We start from the raw sequence: 21589 nt of genomic DNA, 5'->3' as shown, positions 1-21589 counted from the left end.
TGGAAAACATTTTGTAGCATGTCAAAGGTGAAGAATGTAATCAGTCAAGGTGTACATAGTGATGAAGAATGGAGGACAATATTTGTCATGTTTGTGTTTTATATGCTATGCCAGTTTGAGGATTATAATTCTTATTGTCATTGTTTTTATTGTATTATATTGGATTATCTAAGATGTAGTCTATAAAGCTTGCCCACCATATTAATGACAGGCCAAGGTTTAATAAAATGCGTGCAAAATGGCCGCAAAAAAACTAATTTTACATGCCCCCTTAAAACAGCTTGTTATGCCCCTGATTCTGACTATAAAATTCTAAAAGTAATAGGACAATAAATGATTACAGCTGCATTAATATTTCTTCTTTAATTAAGGTGTTGTACCATGTTAGCCATTATGAATGTGAAGAAAAGCCAAGCAAAATGACACCTTTTATTGGCTATAAGAAGAAGATGTCACTGTCCATGTGTGCCAGTTTCTTCCACTGGGTCATCAGTTCCATGTAGTAGCGGTACATTTCGGTGTCTTGTATGTCTGTAATAAAAGGTGTCATTTTGCTTGGCTTTTCTCTACATTCTTTAATTAAGAAAAGTATACAAAAATGTTCATTAGAGCACTCAAGCTTTTATCTTCACCAACTGGACATTTTACCTTTAAAAGCAAAATGTCATTTTAATTAAAAAAAAATTCACACCTCTTGTAAACCTTAACATAAAAAGATAAATTGTGCCTTTCTTGAATGTGCAGATGAACGCATGGAAACAAGTCATTTCAAATGCTTTAGTTGTAATGTGCAACATGCCAAATTTTAAATAATATTGAAGCACCTCATCTTTAAAGTGGATAGTGAATTTCCTAACAAAATTGTCTATACAAACATTCACAGAGGGTGGCACACCTCACAACTTCACAGTCTGTGGTTCAAGATTCGGCCTTGTCACCATCTTTGCAGAGTCTGCACATTCTTCGTGTACACCTGTGTAGTGATGCAGTCTTTAAAATGTATTAAGAATTTAATACATCTTTATCTAAGCTTTTCTCCATTTTTGTATCTATTTCATTGCAGAGTACCGTTCAGTATTATTATTTGATCCCCTCCTCCACACATTTATCATAATACTATTTTGAAAGATTTGCACTGAAAGGGATTTGATCTGAAAGGGATTTGGACTGGTAATCGGAATGTTGCCGGTTTGGAACCCGTAAACGCCAAAAGTGGCTCTACTTCGGTAGACCCTTGAGCAAGGTCCTTAACCTGCAATTGCTCTGTTCTGGGTATGACGTTAATCTGCGTCCAGCCCTGCATGTAGGCCCTCCAACCTGCAGGGAAAAACCTGGGGATAGTGGCAGAATTGGCATTCTGGCCACCATAAAAAACCTCACACTGGTTCCATTCCATCTGAACTTGTGTGGTGCTGAGGTGTCACCCCGTTGCATGGCTACACTCGGGTCCTAATCTGGGATCCTGAGTTGGTTCGTCATGAGGTGGGTGCGGCAATGCGCTGTATCAGTGTGTGCTCCTAATCTCACCTCTATTTTGAAAACCACATTGCCAAGACACAGAACCTGGTTGCTGGGGGACGCTGTTCCAGAAGTTGATGCCACATGACGTCATTGGCTCGATGCTTTATAAGTTGACACTATATATACATTACAATTTAAGACTGTGGATAAATCAAAATGTTTTTTATGAGTTATTACAGGGGGTTCTGGTCTTTAAAAGTTTTGCATGTGTTTTGACTTTGATTTTAGTTCGTTTTTTGAGTTTAGGCAACAGCTCATTTGACTTCCCAGTTAATTTATCGTTTCTGGCTTTAGCCTTACATTTCAACGCCAGGCCTGTTTTAAAAATTTTAACTGCTTTGTCCTCATAGGTGGATTGGTCACACTTAATTTGACCTGGGTAAGTAAATGTGACTGAACCCTAGGATAGAGTGACAATGTATTCATGGTTGGTGTAAATTCTGTTGTCCATCTTCATAACTGACTGAATAACTAAGAACCCTTGCACCACTGGGTTAAGGTAAACGTTCTAACTGTTCGCAGTCTTTAAGGGATTACCAGCAAACTCATTACAGTGAACCCTCATTTATCACGGTTAATCCGTTCCAGACTCTACCGCGATAAATGAATTTTCGCGAAGTAGGATTCTTTATTTATAAATCGAATATTTTCACAGTTAGAGTATAGAAAACCTGTTTACGACCTTCTAAATACATTTTTTAACATTATTAGAGCCCTCTAGACATGAAATAACACCCTTTAGTCACCATTTCACTCGTATTACCCAATATATTAGACAAAATAAGAGAAAATAAGACATATTAGACGTTACAAATATCATATTATTATTATTGTACTGTACATTTAATTACACACACACACACAGTTCTTACACACAACCACTAACCTATGAAGGCCCGAGCTCAGTAGGAAAGTCTTCAGGTGGTGCAGTATCTTCAGCAGGTGCGTCGTTGTCTTCTTCCGCTGAAGGAGTACTAGGAGTAGGCAGTGGGTGTCTGGGTGCGCAGCTGAAGAACATCTTAATAGGCAGTTGCTGGCGCTGTCTTTTCATATGAGTGAGGAGGCTTTTGTAGGGTATTGCCATCTTTGATCATATCCAAGAGTTTCACCTTCTCCTGGATGGTAAGCATCTTCCTCCGGCACTTAGTTTCATTGTCAGAAGGCTTAGAAAAAGCAACACGTTTAGGAGCCATCGTGGGGCTTAGATAAAAGTTCTCAGAAAGCGCATGCGTAGTGACGTAAGCATGTATGAGAAAAAATCACGATAGAGTGAAGCCGCGAAAGTCGAGGCATGATATAGCGAGGGATCACTGTATTTCATACTCAGACTTAGCCTACACTAAAATGGATAAATTGGAAAATTTAATTTTCATTTCAAAAGTTTACCATATTTATTAGTGTTTTCAGATTGTCAGTAAAACACCAAAAATGTATACTGTACATCTTATCTATTGGGGAGGTGTGCTTTGTCAGCCAAGAGCAACTGTTTTTAAATTTTTTTTTAATGAAGGAAATGCAAAGTAAACTGAAATGATAAAAGCATGAGAGTGTGACAGTCTGGTTTGGCTCCAGCCAAACTTCACAAGGACATCGTCCCACAAAATCCAAAGACCTCATATACTGTATATACTCACCTATAAGCTGGGTCTTGAAATCAGAAAAATTGATCATAAAATCATACCCCGACTTATACGCCCGTTTTAAAATGCGACACTTAAATTTTTTTTTACATCTTCTTGCCTCCTCTAATCTCACACCAGTTTCTCTGACGCATCAAATTTTGTTGCACTAGCACAGTTACCAATTTTTTTCGCTACTTCAGCGACATTTCATTTAAAACCAGCTTCGTATTTTCTTCTGATCGAATGCTCCAAGTAGATAAGGGATGCTCTTACGATAAATGTGTATAAGGGTGTGAGATACCAAAAACACAAATCAGTGAAAACGTTGCTTTGGAATAGTTCAGGTATTACCGTGTGGTCACGTAGGCACAATACATAGGTAAAAAAAGGCAGTGTGCTCCGTGGTTACTCTCTCAGGTGGGCATGAGCATATCATAATCTCTTGGACCAATAACGTGAGTTTTCAGCATTCGACTACTATGACCAACATTATAAAATACGGGAAAGTATACGGTAAAATCAAGCCCGACTCATCCGCGGGAGAACTTATCCGCGAGTATATATGGTAATTATAGTTCTGAAGTAATTAATGTGCTATTTAATTGCAATATTTAACATGACAGAAATTAGCTTTTTCAGTACTGGGACTGCAACTGAGCAGAATTGCTTGCAGTAGGGGGGTGAAAAGATCAAAATCATGTGAATTAAACACAGTCGAAGTGAGAAGTATTCTATCGATAGAAATGGCTCTACGGCTACGAAGCACAAAGAATTGTGAGAAATCTATGTGCAAAGCCCAGCCCATTGACCCACACTCTTTGCATGCTGAGAACTTGAAAATGAAAATGCAAAGTGGAATTGCGTTTTACTTTTCATTTTTGCAGCTTCATTGCTGTTCAGGCTGAAAATGAAATAGCAAATGAGGTACTTAATTTTATTTTTAATTTTTGCAACATTCTTGCGCATTCACTTTGATAATGAAATTGCAAAAGAGAGATTGCATTTTCATTTTATAATTTTAATTTTCTTTTTTTGCAGAAAATACCTCCCATAGTTCTAGATGAGCGACCAGTAGTAATTAAATACGTGATGAATTTTACATTTCCATTTAGAAAACATAAATATTAACAGTTCCTTATCTTGAACTTAGTTTTTATTTGCATTTTTTAGGACCATAGGTATGAGAGTTTTTACTAGTATAGTGAAATATTCAAGAGCTTTAAGATGTAATACTAGTCAGCTGATGCAGAGAACTAAACACAGGATTATTCCCACAGTACAGACAAAATCACAAATGGCAATTTCACAATAAAACTGAAGTCAGTGCCTTATCACATGATAATCATACGTCAGCATTTTCAAAAAGATTAATTTACAGAAGTCAAAAATGCTGTTTCTGTGTGGATGAAAGGTGAAAACTCATAGAAATGATGTGTTTTCAAATGTATCTACAGTATGTTAGTAGAGCGTACCCCATAGACAATGCGCAGGGGCCGCACCTGACCCTGGTGGGAAGTGAGTGAGGAAGGTGTAGGACCAAGCTGAGAAGGATTGTCAAGCACATTGACTTTACATAATGTAGAAGTGGGAAAAGATAAAGAGGAACAAGAAGAAGAGTTGTTGATGGACAGAAATAACTATCACTTCAAACATCTTCATTTTATGAACAACTACAATACGTACTCAACCTCAGTAAAATTCCTTCTACTCTTCTCTCCACTGGTGTTTGCAACCACTTCCTTTATTTCTTTCAAAAGCAAATTTTTAAAAAAGTAAATTAAGCCAATGGCTAATCTGTAGCCCTTTTTTGTACTCTTCTGAAACGTTGGCCTTTTCATGAAGGACACTGGAATCTCTGGTAATACTGCAGAATAAGTTTGTTGCTATTTTACTGGACAGAAGAAAAATAAGAAGTTAAGGAAAAGCTAATCAGATCTAACTCGTGTGTTTTCTGGTTTACCCCAGGAATCAGTACTTGAGCCAATCTTATTTTTGATCTGCATGTTACACTTTAGCAAAATCCAGTGAGTTTATCATGTCCTCTCACTTTCATGCAACATAAAAACTTCTTCCAGCATTCATCTGGCATCATCCTGAGCTGTTCAAAGTTTGGACAGCATCTGAAAATTAATGACTCACACCTATCTCTGCTTTCTTGGCATCTAAATTTGAAACAGTTCTGAGGTAATATTTACCAGATTTAAAAAAAAAATGGAATTAATCACTTACTATCAATGTCCAGACACTTGACCTTATGAAATAATACAATATGAAATACCTTCAGAATACATAGGCATAGCAGACCATCCTTATCCATGCTTAATACTGATAAGTGAGTACATCCTTGCATCCAGGCTTATTGTAGCTCTCTGTGTGCTGACCTGCCTACAAGGTCTATTGAGAGAGTACAATATTCTCACAAAAAATTCACAAATGCACTGATAGATAGATAGATAGATAGATAGATAGATAGATAGATAGATAGATAGATAGATAGATAGATAGATAGATAGATAGATAGATAGACAACATCAACCACCAGTTGGATGATGCAGAAGCAATTAATGTGCCAGAATTGTCACAAACATTACCTGATAATTGGTGAAGGAGTGAAAGACATGGAATGATTTAAAGGACAGATTATCCAGGCTGTGGTGAACAATTTAGCTAGGGTGTCTGAAAGAGAGAAAGAGAGGGTTCTTAGTTTTTGTACAAATGTCTGTTTGTACCCATATGTACCTTTACAATCATCAACATGTTGTCTAAAATCTGGAAACTTAACCTCCTGGCTTTACCGAGTGTTAACATTAATGGGTGTTCATGTAAGTGTGCTCCTTTCCAACACTATCAGCATTGAACATTAATTGGACATTAACCTAATGATTATCATTTGTAAGCTCATAATGATCAGTCTATATTATACATTTCCACATATCAGAGTAGTTTCTTCATCCTGTTTAAATTAATCTATCCCATTTTTATATCTTCTTTTTTTATTTTTTTATATATTATTATTGTAAATAGCTGTGGTTAGGCAACGTTTTTAAGTTACTTTTTTTTAACTGTCTTATTTCGGGTACTGTGTTGCTGAGAGCTAGTGTTCATCAACGTCAGGCGAAAGGCAGAAATAAATTATACTACAGTACCCTGCTATACAAAAAATAACATCCGGTAGCTTTAAACAATCAGTTATTAGTCGCTTTCTAGCAGTTCAACTAAATTAGATTTATATTGAAGACCGGGAATTCTCTCAGTCATTGCCGGTCAATCCATTGGTGGCTGCCTGGGGCGTCATTTATGAAAGTTAAGGGGCGCACATTCAGACAGCTAGCGCGATCAACCCCAATGCCTCTGGCTCGATATGGGCTTCGACCTGCACCGCTCTCAGTCTCTCAACTGGTATGTTTGTCACTCTGATTTCCGGTTTTAATCGAACATTACAGATACGTATAGATTACCATAAGTAGTGACTTAAAACTGTCGGTTAAGAAGTGTTTATGTGTGTGCTTTGGCATGTGCCGAGCGATGGGCTGGCACTCCAGGATGGCATGATCCTGGCTTGTGACTACCGAATACCCGATACTAGAGGAAAGGTCTGGCTAATTCATGTGTTAATTATGTGGGTTCACGAAAGTAAGTAGGCTATAGGGCATAAAACGAACACTTTAGTTTATTGTCAACAAAACCTAGGATAAGATCATGTTCTGTTTAATTAAGATACTGTACAAGTTCACTAACCCAAAGGGCAAAAACTGCTACGCTAACTGGTTACGCGCTTACCCCTGTCCGTACAGTTGAATAAAACATCATTTCCCATAATGCAGCAGTACATTTTACCGGCGGAAGTACACTTTCTCTGTCTGTCAAAGAGTCACTTTGCTTCATCGCACCTTTATAGAATCCTACAAGCAAGGTATTCCTTTATATTCGAAAACATATCTATGACACTGTAAATGTAGGCATTTGTAAACTAATAAGTTTGAAGGATGCATGACGAAATTATATGCTTGACTGCAACAGTACTAGTGACAACTGATTAGACCGAACTTTGTACTGAGGCTTAATACGTAATAGAACGAAAGAGGACAGGCGAGAACCGTTTTTTAAAATTAATAGTTAATTTGTAATTAATACGGAATTAGTAAAGCCATGCCTAATTTCTGTTTTTTCCTTTCAAGTCTTTATGCATTATTCAGCAATGCAATGATTCATTTTGGAAACTAAATAACAAACAGCCTGTTTCGACTGAAGAACAGTATGTTCTGTCATTGTAAAAGTTTTGATAAACTCTCTCTTATCGTTTCATTAGATTTTATACTGTGCAAAAATTTTAAACGGATAAAGTATTGCTTTGTTCCATATTCAGAGTTTGATTTGTAGGTGCATTGTAGTCTTTGAAATAAAAATGCGCATAGCTGTTTTAGGAGTTTGAAATAAAATGATGCGTTTGGAAAATTATTCCAGATCATATTAAGGGCTATTCTGTACTTTTATGGAAAGCGCACTGTTCTTTGTGTGGTATATTAAGTTAGTTAAGAAAGTTTAAGCAAATTCATCTCTAAGGAAGGCAGTGCAGTTATTGTTAGACTAATATTTCAATTCTGCCTGCTTCCACTTTATCAGTTGTGTCAAATGTACGTCACACGTTTTTTTCCATCCATTATATTGTTTACGCAGTTTAGTATTTTTGAGCTGTGGACTTAAAACACTCCTTTGGGTTGGAACCAAGTGTACACTTTTAAAGTTACTTTTATTATTTTATTTTGTCACCTATTTTATATGCTGTTGCCATTGATATGTCTCATATACAGTTCAAATGAAATATATACATTTTATTTTGTAGGCAGTTTTTGGGTTTAATAGTGTCCTGTATATTTGAATAATTTTCCTTAAGTCCGGGCAGACATCTTTTAATATAAGCTTCCAAACACCAGATGAGCAATGTGATACTTTGAACAGAAATCTTTTTTGAATACCATCTTTAACCCCACACTGATCCTAAATACACACACCCTTCAGCCCTTTTCTATACTCCCTGTTCACATATGACTGTATAGTTAAACACAGCTCCTGATTAATCATTAAATGTGCTCATGACGCCACTCATAGGCCTGATATCTAATATTGGTGAAATGGCTTGCAGCAAAGAGATTTGTCTTCAGTGGTCCAAGTGCAACAATCTCTACTTTAATATCACCAAAGCTAAGTGGCTGCTCACAGACTTCAGGAAGCATGAGACAGATCACAGTCGCATCTACAACAGTATAAAAGTGTTTTTGAATTACCATTACTAATGAGAAAACACATATTTTTTATCAGGAAGGCAGAACAAAATCCTTATTTCCTCAGGCATTTTTAAAGCCTAGATATGCCAATCTATGCTCACTAATTTCTTTAGGTTCACAGTGGAGTCCTTGGCAATTGCTCACCTCTGTGACTGCACAGGGTGGTAAATGTGGCTCAGAGTATTACTGAAACACAGCTCTCTTCAGTTCAGGACATACAGTATATGAACATATTCAGCATTACTGAAAGCCTCAGCCATCCTGTTACTGTATCTTTACTTGCTCCTGTGTTCCAGTAAACAGTATGGGGCCAGTAGTAATCACATCACTAGATTAAGGGCCATATTTTGATGTCATGTTGTAAGATTGCTCAGCAGCGTCTACCTAATGTCATAATCATAATTACAACTGTATTTAATTGACTTGGATGTGTGCTAGGCTGGTAGCATCACTTCGGGTGAGTCCCACCGAATCAGTAAGCTAATTAAAAAGTCAAGCTCAGTTATGGCATGCACTCTGCAGTTCGTGCAAAGGAGAGGATTAAAACAAAAGTTAGTGTCATTATGAACAATGCTGCACATCCTCTCTGTGACACACCAACACTGAGGACTTTTAACCAATGAATCGAATAGCAGAAGTGTGTCAAGAAACGCGACTGGGTGTCACCTACATAATGCCTCACTGGGACTGTGACAGTCAAGTCTGAACTTGTTTCCTTTTTATTTTTCTTGCTTTGTAATCATCCAGGGTGTGTTCAGACCAAAATATATGTGTATATTTATTTATTTAGTTACATACTTACCTACTCATCTACTAATTTATGTATATATTTATTTATTTAAAGAGCTTCTGTAAAAAGGCAAATTTACCCTTGGGGGCAAATAAAGATCGATCGATCGATCGATCGATCGATCGATCTATCTATCTATCTATCTATCTATCTATCTATCTATCTATCTATCTATCTATCTATCTATCTATCTATCTATCTATCTATCTATCTATCTATCTATCTATCTATCTATCTATCTATCTATCTATCTATCTATCTCATTATACCCTAGGTTAATGATGTAGGCATGACTGAACCTGTGGATTTATTTATTGTCTGAACTTCCATACTACTGTCACTAGTGTGTAGGATTTCTGCAAGTAACAATCTCATTATACTGTCTGGTGATTTACAATATACTTCAAGATTTGCGTAAATGTTTTTTTCCCCTGTTAAAAACTTAAAAAAAAAAAAAAATACTGTATACAGAACTGCTGTGGGCAGACAACATTAAAACAGAAGCAAGACTTGATTTCATCATATAGGCTGTTGGAGATTAAGTGTAGTAACCCAACAGCCTATTGACATTGGGATTGTGTAAATTAGAGAAGCGATACATATAATTTTACATTATAGTTTCCTGGTAGTGCATAATGTGAGCATTTTACAGCTCCAAGGCAAGTGCTGCTATAGTGGTTGTCCTCCATTATAAAAGATACCATGCTGCTCTAATATCTTAGTCAGTCTTCACCTGTTTGCAGATTTATTTGAAAGTGTTTTGCCTCCAATTGCTCTTTAATAATTATAGATATGCACATTATGTGTCTAAATTCATTACACTCAAGCCAAATCTCCAGTAAAGTTTTTTTTTTCTTTTACATTTTCATTCTTACAGTGTGGTACACGCAGAACATTCCTAAAACCGATGCCAATTTACTTATTCATTGGTGAGTTGGTACAATCACCTGTACTCTCTCTTGTCAATAAGACCCCAGGTACTTTGCCCAGATGTTTTCTCCCATAAGGATTGAAATTATTATTATTTTTGTTTATCCTACTGATGAGTGGTGTGATTACACAGTGATTAGCGTTACTGCCTCAAGGCCCCAGAGAGCTGGGTTCAAATTCCAGCTGGGCACCGTTTGTGTGAACTTTGTATGTTACCTTCATATTTATACAAGTTGTTTTCTGCCTGCCCATATCCCAGTGATGTATATGGTATATTAACTGGCAACTCTTACTTGGTTGAGTGAGTATGCTTTGGGATGGACTATCTATTGTCCATTGTTGGTTTTGGCCTTAAATATGACAGATCTAGGCTATATTCCCTGAAACCCTAAAGTAGTTTTAAGTGTGTTTCAGTATGGATGAATGGGTTTTTTTGCAAAAATATTTTTCATTCCACAGTATTTGATCATGGTTTAGGTGCTTGCATTTGTAGTTAATCTTCAAAGTGCTTTATCCTCTTCTGTATTTAATCAGAAATTTGATGAGCTCAGAAATGCTGTATGTCAGCTAATTGCAAAAAATAAAAATAGCAATCATAATGTTATAGGCAGTGTTTTAGAAGCTGTGTCGTAAAACACAAAAATAGATTAAAGTAACCATCTGTAGCTTAATGTTGAGGGAATATGCATATTCTGGTTTTGTTCAGAGTTCTGCCTTTATATTTAAGATGAAAGTAATAATTAGTGCTATTCCAAAATGAATATCTAATATGCAAAGATGAATATAATATCCGTATAGACAGGTTGTGCTTTTTATATATTTGGCAGTTTAAAACCAATTGGCTTTATTTTTTCCCCACTGGGAATGGATTACAGACAGATCTTTTATTAGAGAATAGAGTTCTTCTTAGGCAAATGATGGTTTGTACAAAGTGTAATGTAATGCCTTTGTGTTAAGTTATCACTTCCTCCCTGAATCTAGTTTACATTATATTATTACTAGATTAATGGTCAAGTGTGAGTGTAAACTGAGAGGGATCAGTGACCCATCTTGGGTTGTTTTTCTGGTTAATTGCGAGGCGTAAGCTCCCCACAGCCTTACATTTGTATTAAATGGTTTAGAAGATGAATGTGTGTATAAGACATTTTACTTACTTTTGCCCTAAAGTTAGTATGTACAGTACATTTAGGGTAGCATGGTGGTGCAGTGGTTAGTATTGCTGCCTCATGGATCTAGCAAATATATTTCAAATCCCACCCCTATTTACTGTTATCTGTGCAGTTTGCTTATTCTTCCCATGTCTGCTTGGGTTTTCCTCTGGACTCTTGTTTTATAGTCTAGTAATACTTGAATACTTTTCATAGGTCTTTTACAAGGTTGAGTATATTTTATACAAGATGTAAGTGATATTTCTTATTTTGAATCTGAGCAATTTAAATCTAATTCATTGTGAAGTGTACTTTTTTTAAATATATGTTATGTTTCTTCTGATTCTCTAGTCATGGCATTATCTGGCATTCGTGTGATAGAACTGGCCGGATTGGCTCCTGTGCCATTTTGTGGAATGATCTTATCAGATTTTGGTGCCAAAGTGATTCGCATAGATCGAACAAACACAGTCTCATCAGTGGATGTACAGGGCCGTGGAAAACTGTCAGCAGCCTTGAATCTGAAGAAACCTGAAGGGGTGGCTGTGCTGAAAAATCTCTGCCTCAGATCTGATGTTCTAATTGAGCCTTTCCGTAAAGGTTGGTGGTAGATCTCTATTACTTGAATATATAATTTGTTAATGGGTGCACTCTGCTATGAAATTATTATTTGCAGATATTCTTTTCTTTCAAGCTAACTGATGTGATATATTATGTATGTACAGTATATGTATATGAATATATATTGTGTCCAGTAGGGGGCAGATGCAGCTGCACCCCAAACCCCCAGACACAACTACAACCCCACTTCCAATGAAGTTGGGATGTTATGTAAAACGTAAATAAAAACAGAATACAATGATTTGCAAATCCTTCTCAACCTATATTCAATTGAATACACTACAAAGACAAGATATTGAATGTTCAAACTGATAAACTTTATTGTTGTTTTAGCAAATCTTCACTCATTTTGAATTTGATGCCTGCAACACGTTCCAAAAAAGCTGGGACAGGGGCATGTTTACCACTGTGTTATATCACCTTTCCTTTTAACAGCACTCAATAAGCGTTTGGGAACTGAGGACACTAATTGTTGAAGTTGTGTAGGTGCAATTCTTTCCCATTCTTGCTTGATGTACAACTTCAGTTGCTGTATTTTGCGCTTCATAATGCGCCACACATTTTCAATGGGAGACAGGTCTGGACTGCAGGCAGGCCAGTCTAGTACCCGCACTCTTTTACTACGAAGCCACGCTGTTGTAACACATGCAGAATGTGGCTTCGCATTGTCCTGCTGAAATAGGCAGGGACGTCCCTGAAAAAGAAGTCGCTTGGATGGCAGCATATGTTGCTCCAAAACCTGTATGTACCTTTCAGCATTAATGGTGCCTTCACAGATGTGCAAGTTACCCATGCCATGGGCATTAACACCCCCCCATAACCATCACAGATGCTGACTTTTGAACTTTGCGCTGATAACAATCTGGATGGTCCTTTTCCTCTTTGGCCCGGAGGACACGACGTCCATGATTTCCAAAAACAATTTGAAATGTGGACTCGTCAGACCACAGCACACTTTTCCACTTTGCGTCAGTCCATCTCAGATGAGCTCAGGCCCAGAGAAGCCCGCAGTGTTTCTGGTTGTTGTTGATGTATGGCTTTCGCTTTGCATGGTAGAGTTTTAACTTGCACTTGTAGATGTAGCGACAAACTATGTTAACTAACAATGGTTTTCTGAAGTATTCCTGAGTCCACGTGGTAATATCCTTTACAGAATGATGTTGATTTTTAATGCAGTGCCGCCTGAGGGATCAAAGTTCACGGGCATCCAGTGTTGCTATTCGGCGTTGCCGCTTATGTGCAGAGATTTCTCCAGATTCTCTGAATCTATTGATGATATTATGGACAGTAGATGATGAAATCCCTAAATTCCTTGTAATTGTACGTTGAGAAACGTTGTTCTTAAACTGCTGGACTATTTGCCTACGCAGTTGTTCAAAGTGGTGAACCTCGCCCCATCCTTGCTTGTGAACGACTGAGCCTTTTGGGATGCTCCTTTTATACCCAAACATGACAAACACCTGTTTCCAATTAACCTTCACCTGTGGAATGTTCAAAACAGGTGTTTTTTGAACATTCCTCAACTTTCCCAGTCTTTTGCTGCCCCAGTCCCAGCTTTTTTGGAACGTGTTGCAGGCATCAAATTCAAAATGAGTGAAGATTTGCAAAACAACAATAAAGTTTATTAGTTTGAACATTCGATATCTTGTCTTCGTAGTGTATTCAATTGAATATAGGTTGAAAAGGATTTGCAAATCATTGTATTCTGTTTTTATTTACGTTTTACACAACATCCCAACTTCATTGGAATTGGGGTTGTATACAACTCAGTCCTGGGATCAAAGACAAGATATATATACAGTGGTACCTCTGGTCATGTCTGTAATTAATTCCAAAACTCTGGATGCGACCCGATTTGGTCACGACCCGAACGTAATTTCCCCTTAAGATTGTATGTAAATACAATTAATCCGTTCCAGACCGTACAAACTGTATGTAAATATATATTTTTTAAGCACAAAAATAGTTAATTATATCATAGAATGCACAGTGTAATAGTAAACTAAATGTAAAATCATTGAATAACACTGAGAAAACCTTGAACAACAGAGAAAACTAACATTGTAAGAGTTTGCGCTAGACCCTTATGAACCGCTCGCTGTAAACACTTTTTTTATGAGTTTTAAGTACAGGGAAAAAAAAATGAAATGCCACTTTTCTTGCAAAACTTTTCAAACCATCCTCTACTGGCTTTAATGTCTCACCTTCGCCACTCGAAGAAGGATTTTTTTCAGCAAATCACTATGAATCTTCCTGGCTTTTGCACATATAATCGGCTCACTTACGCTATCCCCTGCAAGTTGCTTTTCGTTCAACTACACTAGCAACAGTTTTTCCACCTCTTCCAGCACTTGAAGCCTCTGCTTGGTTAACATTGTAACTTCTTTTGAAACATCAGCTGCTTTGTTAGGCCCTGTATAAGCAAACAAAAGAAAATGGGAAATCATTGGCGCATACAAATGCACGTAGGGAAACCAGCCGCCAGTGTTTTTGTTCACCATCATAGCGTGTGGTCGTGAAGAGATGCAAAATTTTGGTAAACTTTTTGATCGTAACCCTATTTGTACATGTTCGAAAATGTTCGTGACCAGAGTTTCTACTGTATATATACAAGTGTGTGTGTGTGTATATATATATATATATATATATATATATATATATTGTAGCAGTAGAAGCGTGGAGCCACCTCTAACACCCTCAGGTACCACTCTTGAGACCAGGTGAAAGTATAATAATAATTATTTTTATTATACAATAGTGCACCAAGCACTCTCCTCACCACACTCATATACACAATAAACTCTCTCTTAAATACAATCCTCCACTCCCAGACACTTAGCCCACCTTCCTCCCAGCTCAGCTCAGTGTCTGGGCTTACCCAGAGTCCTTTTATAGCCCCTGACCCGGAAGTGGCTCCAAGCCAAACCCACAAGTCCGTTTTCCTTCCGGGTCAGGGCAAACAGTCCTTTTCTTCATCCCGGGAGCACGTCGCTTCCTCCAGTCACGTGACTGTGACGCACTCCCGGGTTATAGGGCATGCAAGAGTCCATGGGGCCCTTCACAGCGACTCCTGGCGGCCCCCAAGGTATCCAGCAGGGCTGTGTATAAAAACTACAGAGTCCATGAGGCCCTGCTGGAACTCGGGGCACCAATATGCTGTCCGGAGGGCTCCTCCTAGCGGCCTGGGGGTGAGGGCCGGACTGGAAAGCCGGCAATCCTCCACAATATATATATATAATATATAATTATATATAATATATAATTATACAATACCTTCAAATCCTTTCCGCAACTGACTACTTACGCAGGAAACTCGGCTTCTTTTATGCTAGATTTGAGTGTACTTCCGTTGCCACAGCATTGAATACTGAAAGCATTTCCGGGTCAGATGGAAACCCTTCAAAGAGGGTATAACAATTCCCTGCAGCTCCCCCTGGTGGTACCCAGGATCCCCAACTGGGCTGTTTCATGGGATTACAACTCCCAGCAAGCCCTGCGGGTATCCATATGGGAGTCCCACCACTGGGATGCTGCCTTTGTGTGCATGGGAGTAAACATAACTCCGGGGAGTAGTCACCTTCTGTCCTTCCATTACGGCCTTCTGGCTTGGCAAGGACTCTGCCTCCTTCCTGTTTAGGATGTTAGTTCATCCAACATAACACTACAGTATGTATATACAATGATTACGCTAGAAAAGTATGTCTGTGCTTTTAGAAAATGGAAGATATCTGAAATTAAGTTCTTTATAATGAAACTCATTTTAAGGTGCAACTTATTCTTAATATTTTCTTCCAACATTCTTCTTTTGAAACTTTTCTAAGAAATATGTCCAGTTTTGTCAAACAGCATATACATTTAATGTGTTATATTTTTTACTCTATGAGAACACAAAAGAAGTCTGAATTAGTGCAAGGAGCCCTAATTCATAAGAAATGTAATGACTTACTTCATGAGATAAAAGTACATAATAATCAAGAATATTTGCATCATTTATTTGAAATATTAAAATGTGTTCCCTACTTTAAATGCTTAAAGTCTAAATATTCTTGATTGTTATTATAATAGAAATATGTCATTTTTCACTCTCTGATAGAGGTCTAGAACCTTGGTAAAGGATCAAAAATATCATCATATTCGTAATTACAGACCTTGAAATAGTTTAAAACTATATCCCACATCCCATCTTATGTTTAAAATTTGTCATTTTTAACCTTCTGGGAATGGCTCTTAGAGGGCTAGGACTATCGATAAAGAATCAAATGTTAAAAGTATTATCATATTTGTGCTCAGCCACCTGAAAATAACATGAAGTGACACTCCACATGCCTATATTAAAAATAACCATTTTTTCAAAGTTTTGTGAAAAGGAGTAACTTTGATCTCTTGTGTCCCATTAGTGGGTGAACCACCAGGGTCAGTTGATTTACATGTACACCTTTAAGCCCTTATGGTCATTTCTGCTGAAGACACCTATTAGTTTATTCTTTATTATAAAGGTGTAACTTCCTGCATAAACTGTGGTTTAAAAATGGTCTAAGAATGAGGGTTTTTTGGGTCTAGAGAGCAAGAAATAGGAGAGGAACCCCAAATAGCTTTACATTTTGTACATTTAAATATGAATGGTATATCATGTATTTATTTTGTTTATATTCATTGCATCATACCACTAATACCATCAGGGTTACCTTTCACATTGCATTTTAGAGGAGGTAAAGCAACACCACATCACTTCAGTGGAGGACATTTTATGGTCTACAGAAGCTCTGGTGGACAAATTACAAGCAAGAATGAGATGTTACACTGTCCAGTGTCCATGAAAGTTATGATCCAAAATAAAGTACAATTTTTGGTTCAGTATTTTAATTTATTACAATTTACATTTAGTTTCTGTCTAAGGTCTGGAATGTTTAGCTGTGGCTTGCATCCATTACTAATATTGAATTTGGTGCCCTTTGTTTTGAGAACATGATAACATTTTGCCCTTTATGCAGGTATGTTGTTTTAAGTCTGTGACTTTGGGTTAGAAAAAATTCACTTAATTCTTTGGCATCATAAAATGTGATTAAAGGAGGTTGATGTCAGGAAGGGTGTCTAGCCATAAAAATGTCTGCCTCAATACCCACTTTGTGGAGAGCAACCTGGGTAAACCTGGAAAATGACTACTGGCACAGAGAAAGGTGGGTTGTTGTGCCTTGTACTCTTTGACTTTTTGCAGACTCGTTTGCTATACTCTTTGTAGTAATTAAAGTAATTTTTTGTACAGAGTTTGCTTATTCCCTCTTGTGCTGCTTCCTTATACCAATGATTATGCATTTTAGGTTATTTGGTGAGTTTGTCCCAGTATGTGTGATTGTGTTGGTGTTTGTATTTGTAAGGGACAATCCAGCAATGGAGTGGTGTTCCATTCATGTCTAGATCCTGTCTTGAATCAGATGTTGCACAGATGGGTCCAGCATCTCCACAAACCCATAATGGGAAAAGAGGTCTTAGAAAATCATTGTATGGATGTGTGACATATTTAAAAAATGTATTACATTGAGTAACTTCTTATATTGATCAAGAAGGAATAAAAATAGTCTTGTTTTATCTGAATTTTCAAATTCTTTCCTGTTTTACCATTATATTTTTAAAGATTTTAAACATAACCTGAACTTTAGCTACTTTGCACAAGTTGAAATGTTGTTTTCTATGTGAACTGATATTGTATTAGTATGAGATTGACCAAAAAGAAAATTACTGTTAATTTGATTATAAAATATCCAATGTCTTTTTTCACTTAAGGGCAGTGAATAGATTTGGTCTGTACAAAATATTGATGATTTCTGTACCAAACTTTAAATTCCATTTTAAAATTATATGACTTTATATGTTTTATTGCATGTACCAATATCAATATTTGTATTTTTAATGTTGTCTTATCTGTGTTATTTCTATACTTTTGCAATTTTCCTCTTATCATAATTGCAGTTATACTGGTGAGTGTGGCCCTGTCTTGCATATGGGTGCAATATTCAAACACACAGTATTCTGGGAATGTGTGTTTCCTGTTTATCTCCTAAGTATTAGTAATAATTCCGTTAAAAAATGCTTATTAAACTTATTTTGCACACTTTGAGCATAAGACAGGATGACAGACATGTGGATAATGTGACACCAGCTACATGAGAATTCTTTTTTTTTCTTCCCATGGACATTTTTCACATTACATTGGTCAGAACTGGTTACCGTTACCCTCCATTACATTGTAAACTGCTTACTCTGCATTTTGCATGAAAACATGAGATTACATTTTTTTTCTCAGCCAGTAAACTACCTATCAGAATATTCATTTATTCAATTTAGAATATTCATTTAAGGACTGAAGACCAATAGCAACTTGAAAAGTAAAGATCAGGAGAAGATGCATGACTACAAGTTATTTAGGTTTATGAATAACATTGTCTGGCATCTCTGCTATAATTTTCTATTGTAGTTATGCATATTAAAGGTAGAGTAGATGACACAATTGCCTACAAAAGCCTTTTGCAATCTAAAATACTGAGTCAAAATATGCTGTGTATTGTAATTCCTAAAACACTGACATGAGGAACTTTTAAGTCAAAACTGCAAAAAAAGCATCGGACAATAAAACAAAACTCTCTCCATCAAATAGAGAATTAGAATGTACCACCGTTGGACTGTTATCTTGGCTGCATTGGCATTTATATTAAGTATTTTACATCAACTCAAGTGACTTTGGTTGTCACATAAATTAGCATGAACGCACAGATGAGTGAAAAATCTGTGTGCAAGGTCCACAACAGTACAGTAATATAAATATGAATGCAAATTTACACAACAGAATGGCTTTACTTAGACACTTCCTAACCATAAATATCTTGTAGGTTTGGAATATCAATGCCAAGGATTTGTTGGGCAGAATACTTTACCTTCTGCAAAGCTTTAGCATTGAGGACAATGAAGTTCTCATTCTAGGCAGTGACAAAACCAGTTAGGATGCTTTCAGGAGAACCTGAAATGTTTTTTAGGAGACTGGTGCAGGTGTAAAGTCATCTGAGGGTGCCTGAGCTCTTGCCAAATCTCTTTAGCTGCCTGAGATAAAAAAGGCATTGTTGTGTATTCTTACCATATTTTTGGTGTGAACTGTTCATATGAGGTGTTCTGCAATATTTACACTGAGGAACCTGAAAACTTCTCACATTTACAGTCTTTGTTATGGTGCCGCTTTTTTTAAAAAGACAAGTGCCGTGAAATGCAGTTACCCTGCGGATAAAGGTGGTGTGGGCAAAGACAGGCTAAGATGGCGCAGCTGGCAGTGGGATTGGCTTGCGAAGAGGCATGTGCAGTTGAGATCAGTATGGTCATTCATTATTTGACTGTGAGGTAATTGAGTCAAAGTCTGTATTGGCTAGGATGAATATAGCGATGAATTGAAAGGTGTTGGTCAATTTTTGGAGTTGAGATTTTAGTATGTCCATTACAAAAGCAGTTGGAGAGGCAGAAGGCAGTTTCCTTTGGCAAGATGTAATTACCAAACCTGTGAAGGGATAGTGTAGGCAGAGGAGAACAGGATTGTGCTCAGCATTTTTGCATCTATCAAGATGGACCTACTGACATTTTTCCCCCTAACCTCGTCATCACATCTGTGAAAATTAGGAAAATCCTAGAATCAAGGACAAGGCAATGTTTTCCCAATTTTCCATTTTACAAAGAATGAAAAAGTCTTGTTTCTTACTGTTTGGCTTATCTGTTTCACATCCCATTCATGACCAAGTACTCAATGATATTTTAAGCCCATTTTGTTGTGACAGTAATATTCTGCTTTTAGTTGATTTACTGCCATCTGGCTATTGCCCTAAACAGATAAAGTCAGTTTTAATCTTACTCTTTTATGAATTAGCAGTTTATGATTACATTATCGCCATTGACTTGACATTTTTTTGGGTGTTACGTCTCAGTGGTCCAATAACATTCAGTTAATTCAGTATTATTCTACTGGGGTGGATAGTCACCGTGTTGTGTCTCAGGGACCACTTGAGCTATGCCAAAAGGCACGTATTTCCTGGCAGGTCCGCCCAGGTCAGACTATTTAAAAGGTAGAGATCAGACAAAGAGTGATCCCTGTGTTCCAGGTTTGGGAGTTAGGCATGAGGCTAACAACATGTAAAAAGCCCCGTTGTTAGAGAAACAGCAACGAAGGAATCAACCACAACTGTGTGTAACAGCCTTTCAGAGTTATCACATGGTACTCATATGACTTTCAGAGGTAAAAGCTGAAAAGAAGCCACTGACACAAAGACTGAATTCCTGCATGGCAAATGCAATTCCAGAATCGGTTTCTGGAACATGAGAACCATGTACAAAACTGCAAAGTGCTGTATATTACAGCAGAGGTGAGGTGCTATAAGCTAAACATACTGAGATTTACTGAGAACAAATGGACTGGATCTGGAAGAATGAGAACACAGACTGGAGAAACAGTACTACTGTATACTCAGGAAGAGAACATAGTCAATGCCATGAAGCAGTGTCTATCATTTTGAGGAAGGTACAGAGAAATACCAGATGGTATGGAAACCTATCAACAGCAGACTAATCGTGGCCAGAATGAAAGGAAAACATGCCAACCTCACATTGATCCAGTGGTATGTGCCGACAAATGATTCTTATAAGACCATTTACATATAGAAGTTAAGAAAATAATTACCATACCTTGATATTTTGGTACTAATGGGAGACCTAAATACCATATGGAGAGAGTCATGGGGAAGAATGGATGGGGTACCATGAATGAGAGTAGGGAGAGACTTGTGGAATTGACCACAGCCTACACCTTCACTATCAGTGTGCAGTTTTCCCACACCGAGACATACATAAATTGACTAGGATCTCACCCAATGGCAGAGCTTGTAACTAAATTGATGATCAGTGGTACATGGAGACATTCCCTACTAGAAAGATAGTTAAAAAAGGAGCAGATATAGAAAGTGATGGTTATATTGTGACAGCAATTTTGAAGATGAAGTTGAGAAGAACACAGGATGCAAGGTACACATATCTAGTTGAATTGATGCTGAGTAGTTACAAGATCAAAAGGTGAAAAATGCTTTAATTCTCCAGGAGTAGAACAAATTTCAAGCCCTGGCAGAGATAACAGATTTTTGTGAAACAGACACTGGCTCAGTAAAGAAGCTGGTAAGATAAATGTATTCGAGAGAGTAGTTTAGTTTAGTCGCAAACTTATAAAGAAGAAAGAATGGATATCATCAGAAACTTGGAAAGTCATTAAAGACAAGAAAACTGAAGAAGAAGCTTGCAGATACCAAATCAAAAAGACTATAGGAAAGATATGAGCTACAGTATAGGGAATTAGACCAGAAAATTAAGAGAATGGTGAGAAGTGACAAAAAAACACACATGAACGATCTTGTAAGCCAGACAGAGGAGGCAGCTGGAAAAGATGAACAGGGAACAGTTTATACGATAACAAACTTAGTGTGAGACGAGTACTGTGGCAACAATTACATTCCCGTAAAGAACAAGCAAGGAAAGTTACACGCAAAAAAGAAAGAGCAGGGAGCACACAAGTACCGAATGGGCCTCTACCAGCTGTAGAAGCAGATGTACAAGGAGCAGAAATAGACCTTGATGTCCAAGTTAACCTACCAGACA

General features: G+C 37.3%; 1 protein-coding gene across 2 annotated transcripts in view; it reads left to right on the top strand.

Annotated features, from left to right (window-relative positions):
- The first annotated feature begins 6969 nt into the window (after nt 1-6969).
- The window catches only part of amacr (alpha-methylacyl-CoA racemase), a 92433-nt gene continuing 77813 nt past the window's right edge, over nt 6970-21589 (top strand). Inside the window, exons 1-3 of one of the 2 annotated variants that reach the window (XM_028802630.2) lie at nt 6970-7056; nt 10096-10147; nt 11648-11896. In XM_028802630.2, the coding sequence (XP_028658463.1) occupies nt 10126-10147; nt 11648-11896 (271 nt within the window). In that variant the 5' untranslated portion in view covers nt 6970-7056; nt 10096-10125. The remainder of the gene's footprint in view (nt 7057-10095; nt 10148-11647; nt 11897-21589) is intronic. The other variant, XM_028802631.2, reaches the window with a different exon arrangement.

Source organism: Erpetoichthys calabaricus, chromosome 5, assembly GCF_900747795.2.
Source record: "Erpetoichthys calabaricus chromosome 5, fErpCal1.3, whole genome shotgun sequence".
NCBI lineage: Eukaryota > Metazoa > Chordata > Cladistia > Polypteriformes > Polypteridae > Erpetoichthys > Erpetoichthys calabaricus.
This window is presented reverse-complemented; position numbering and strand designations above follow the sequence as displayed.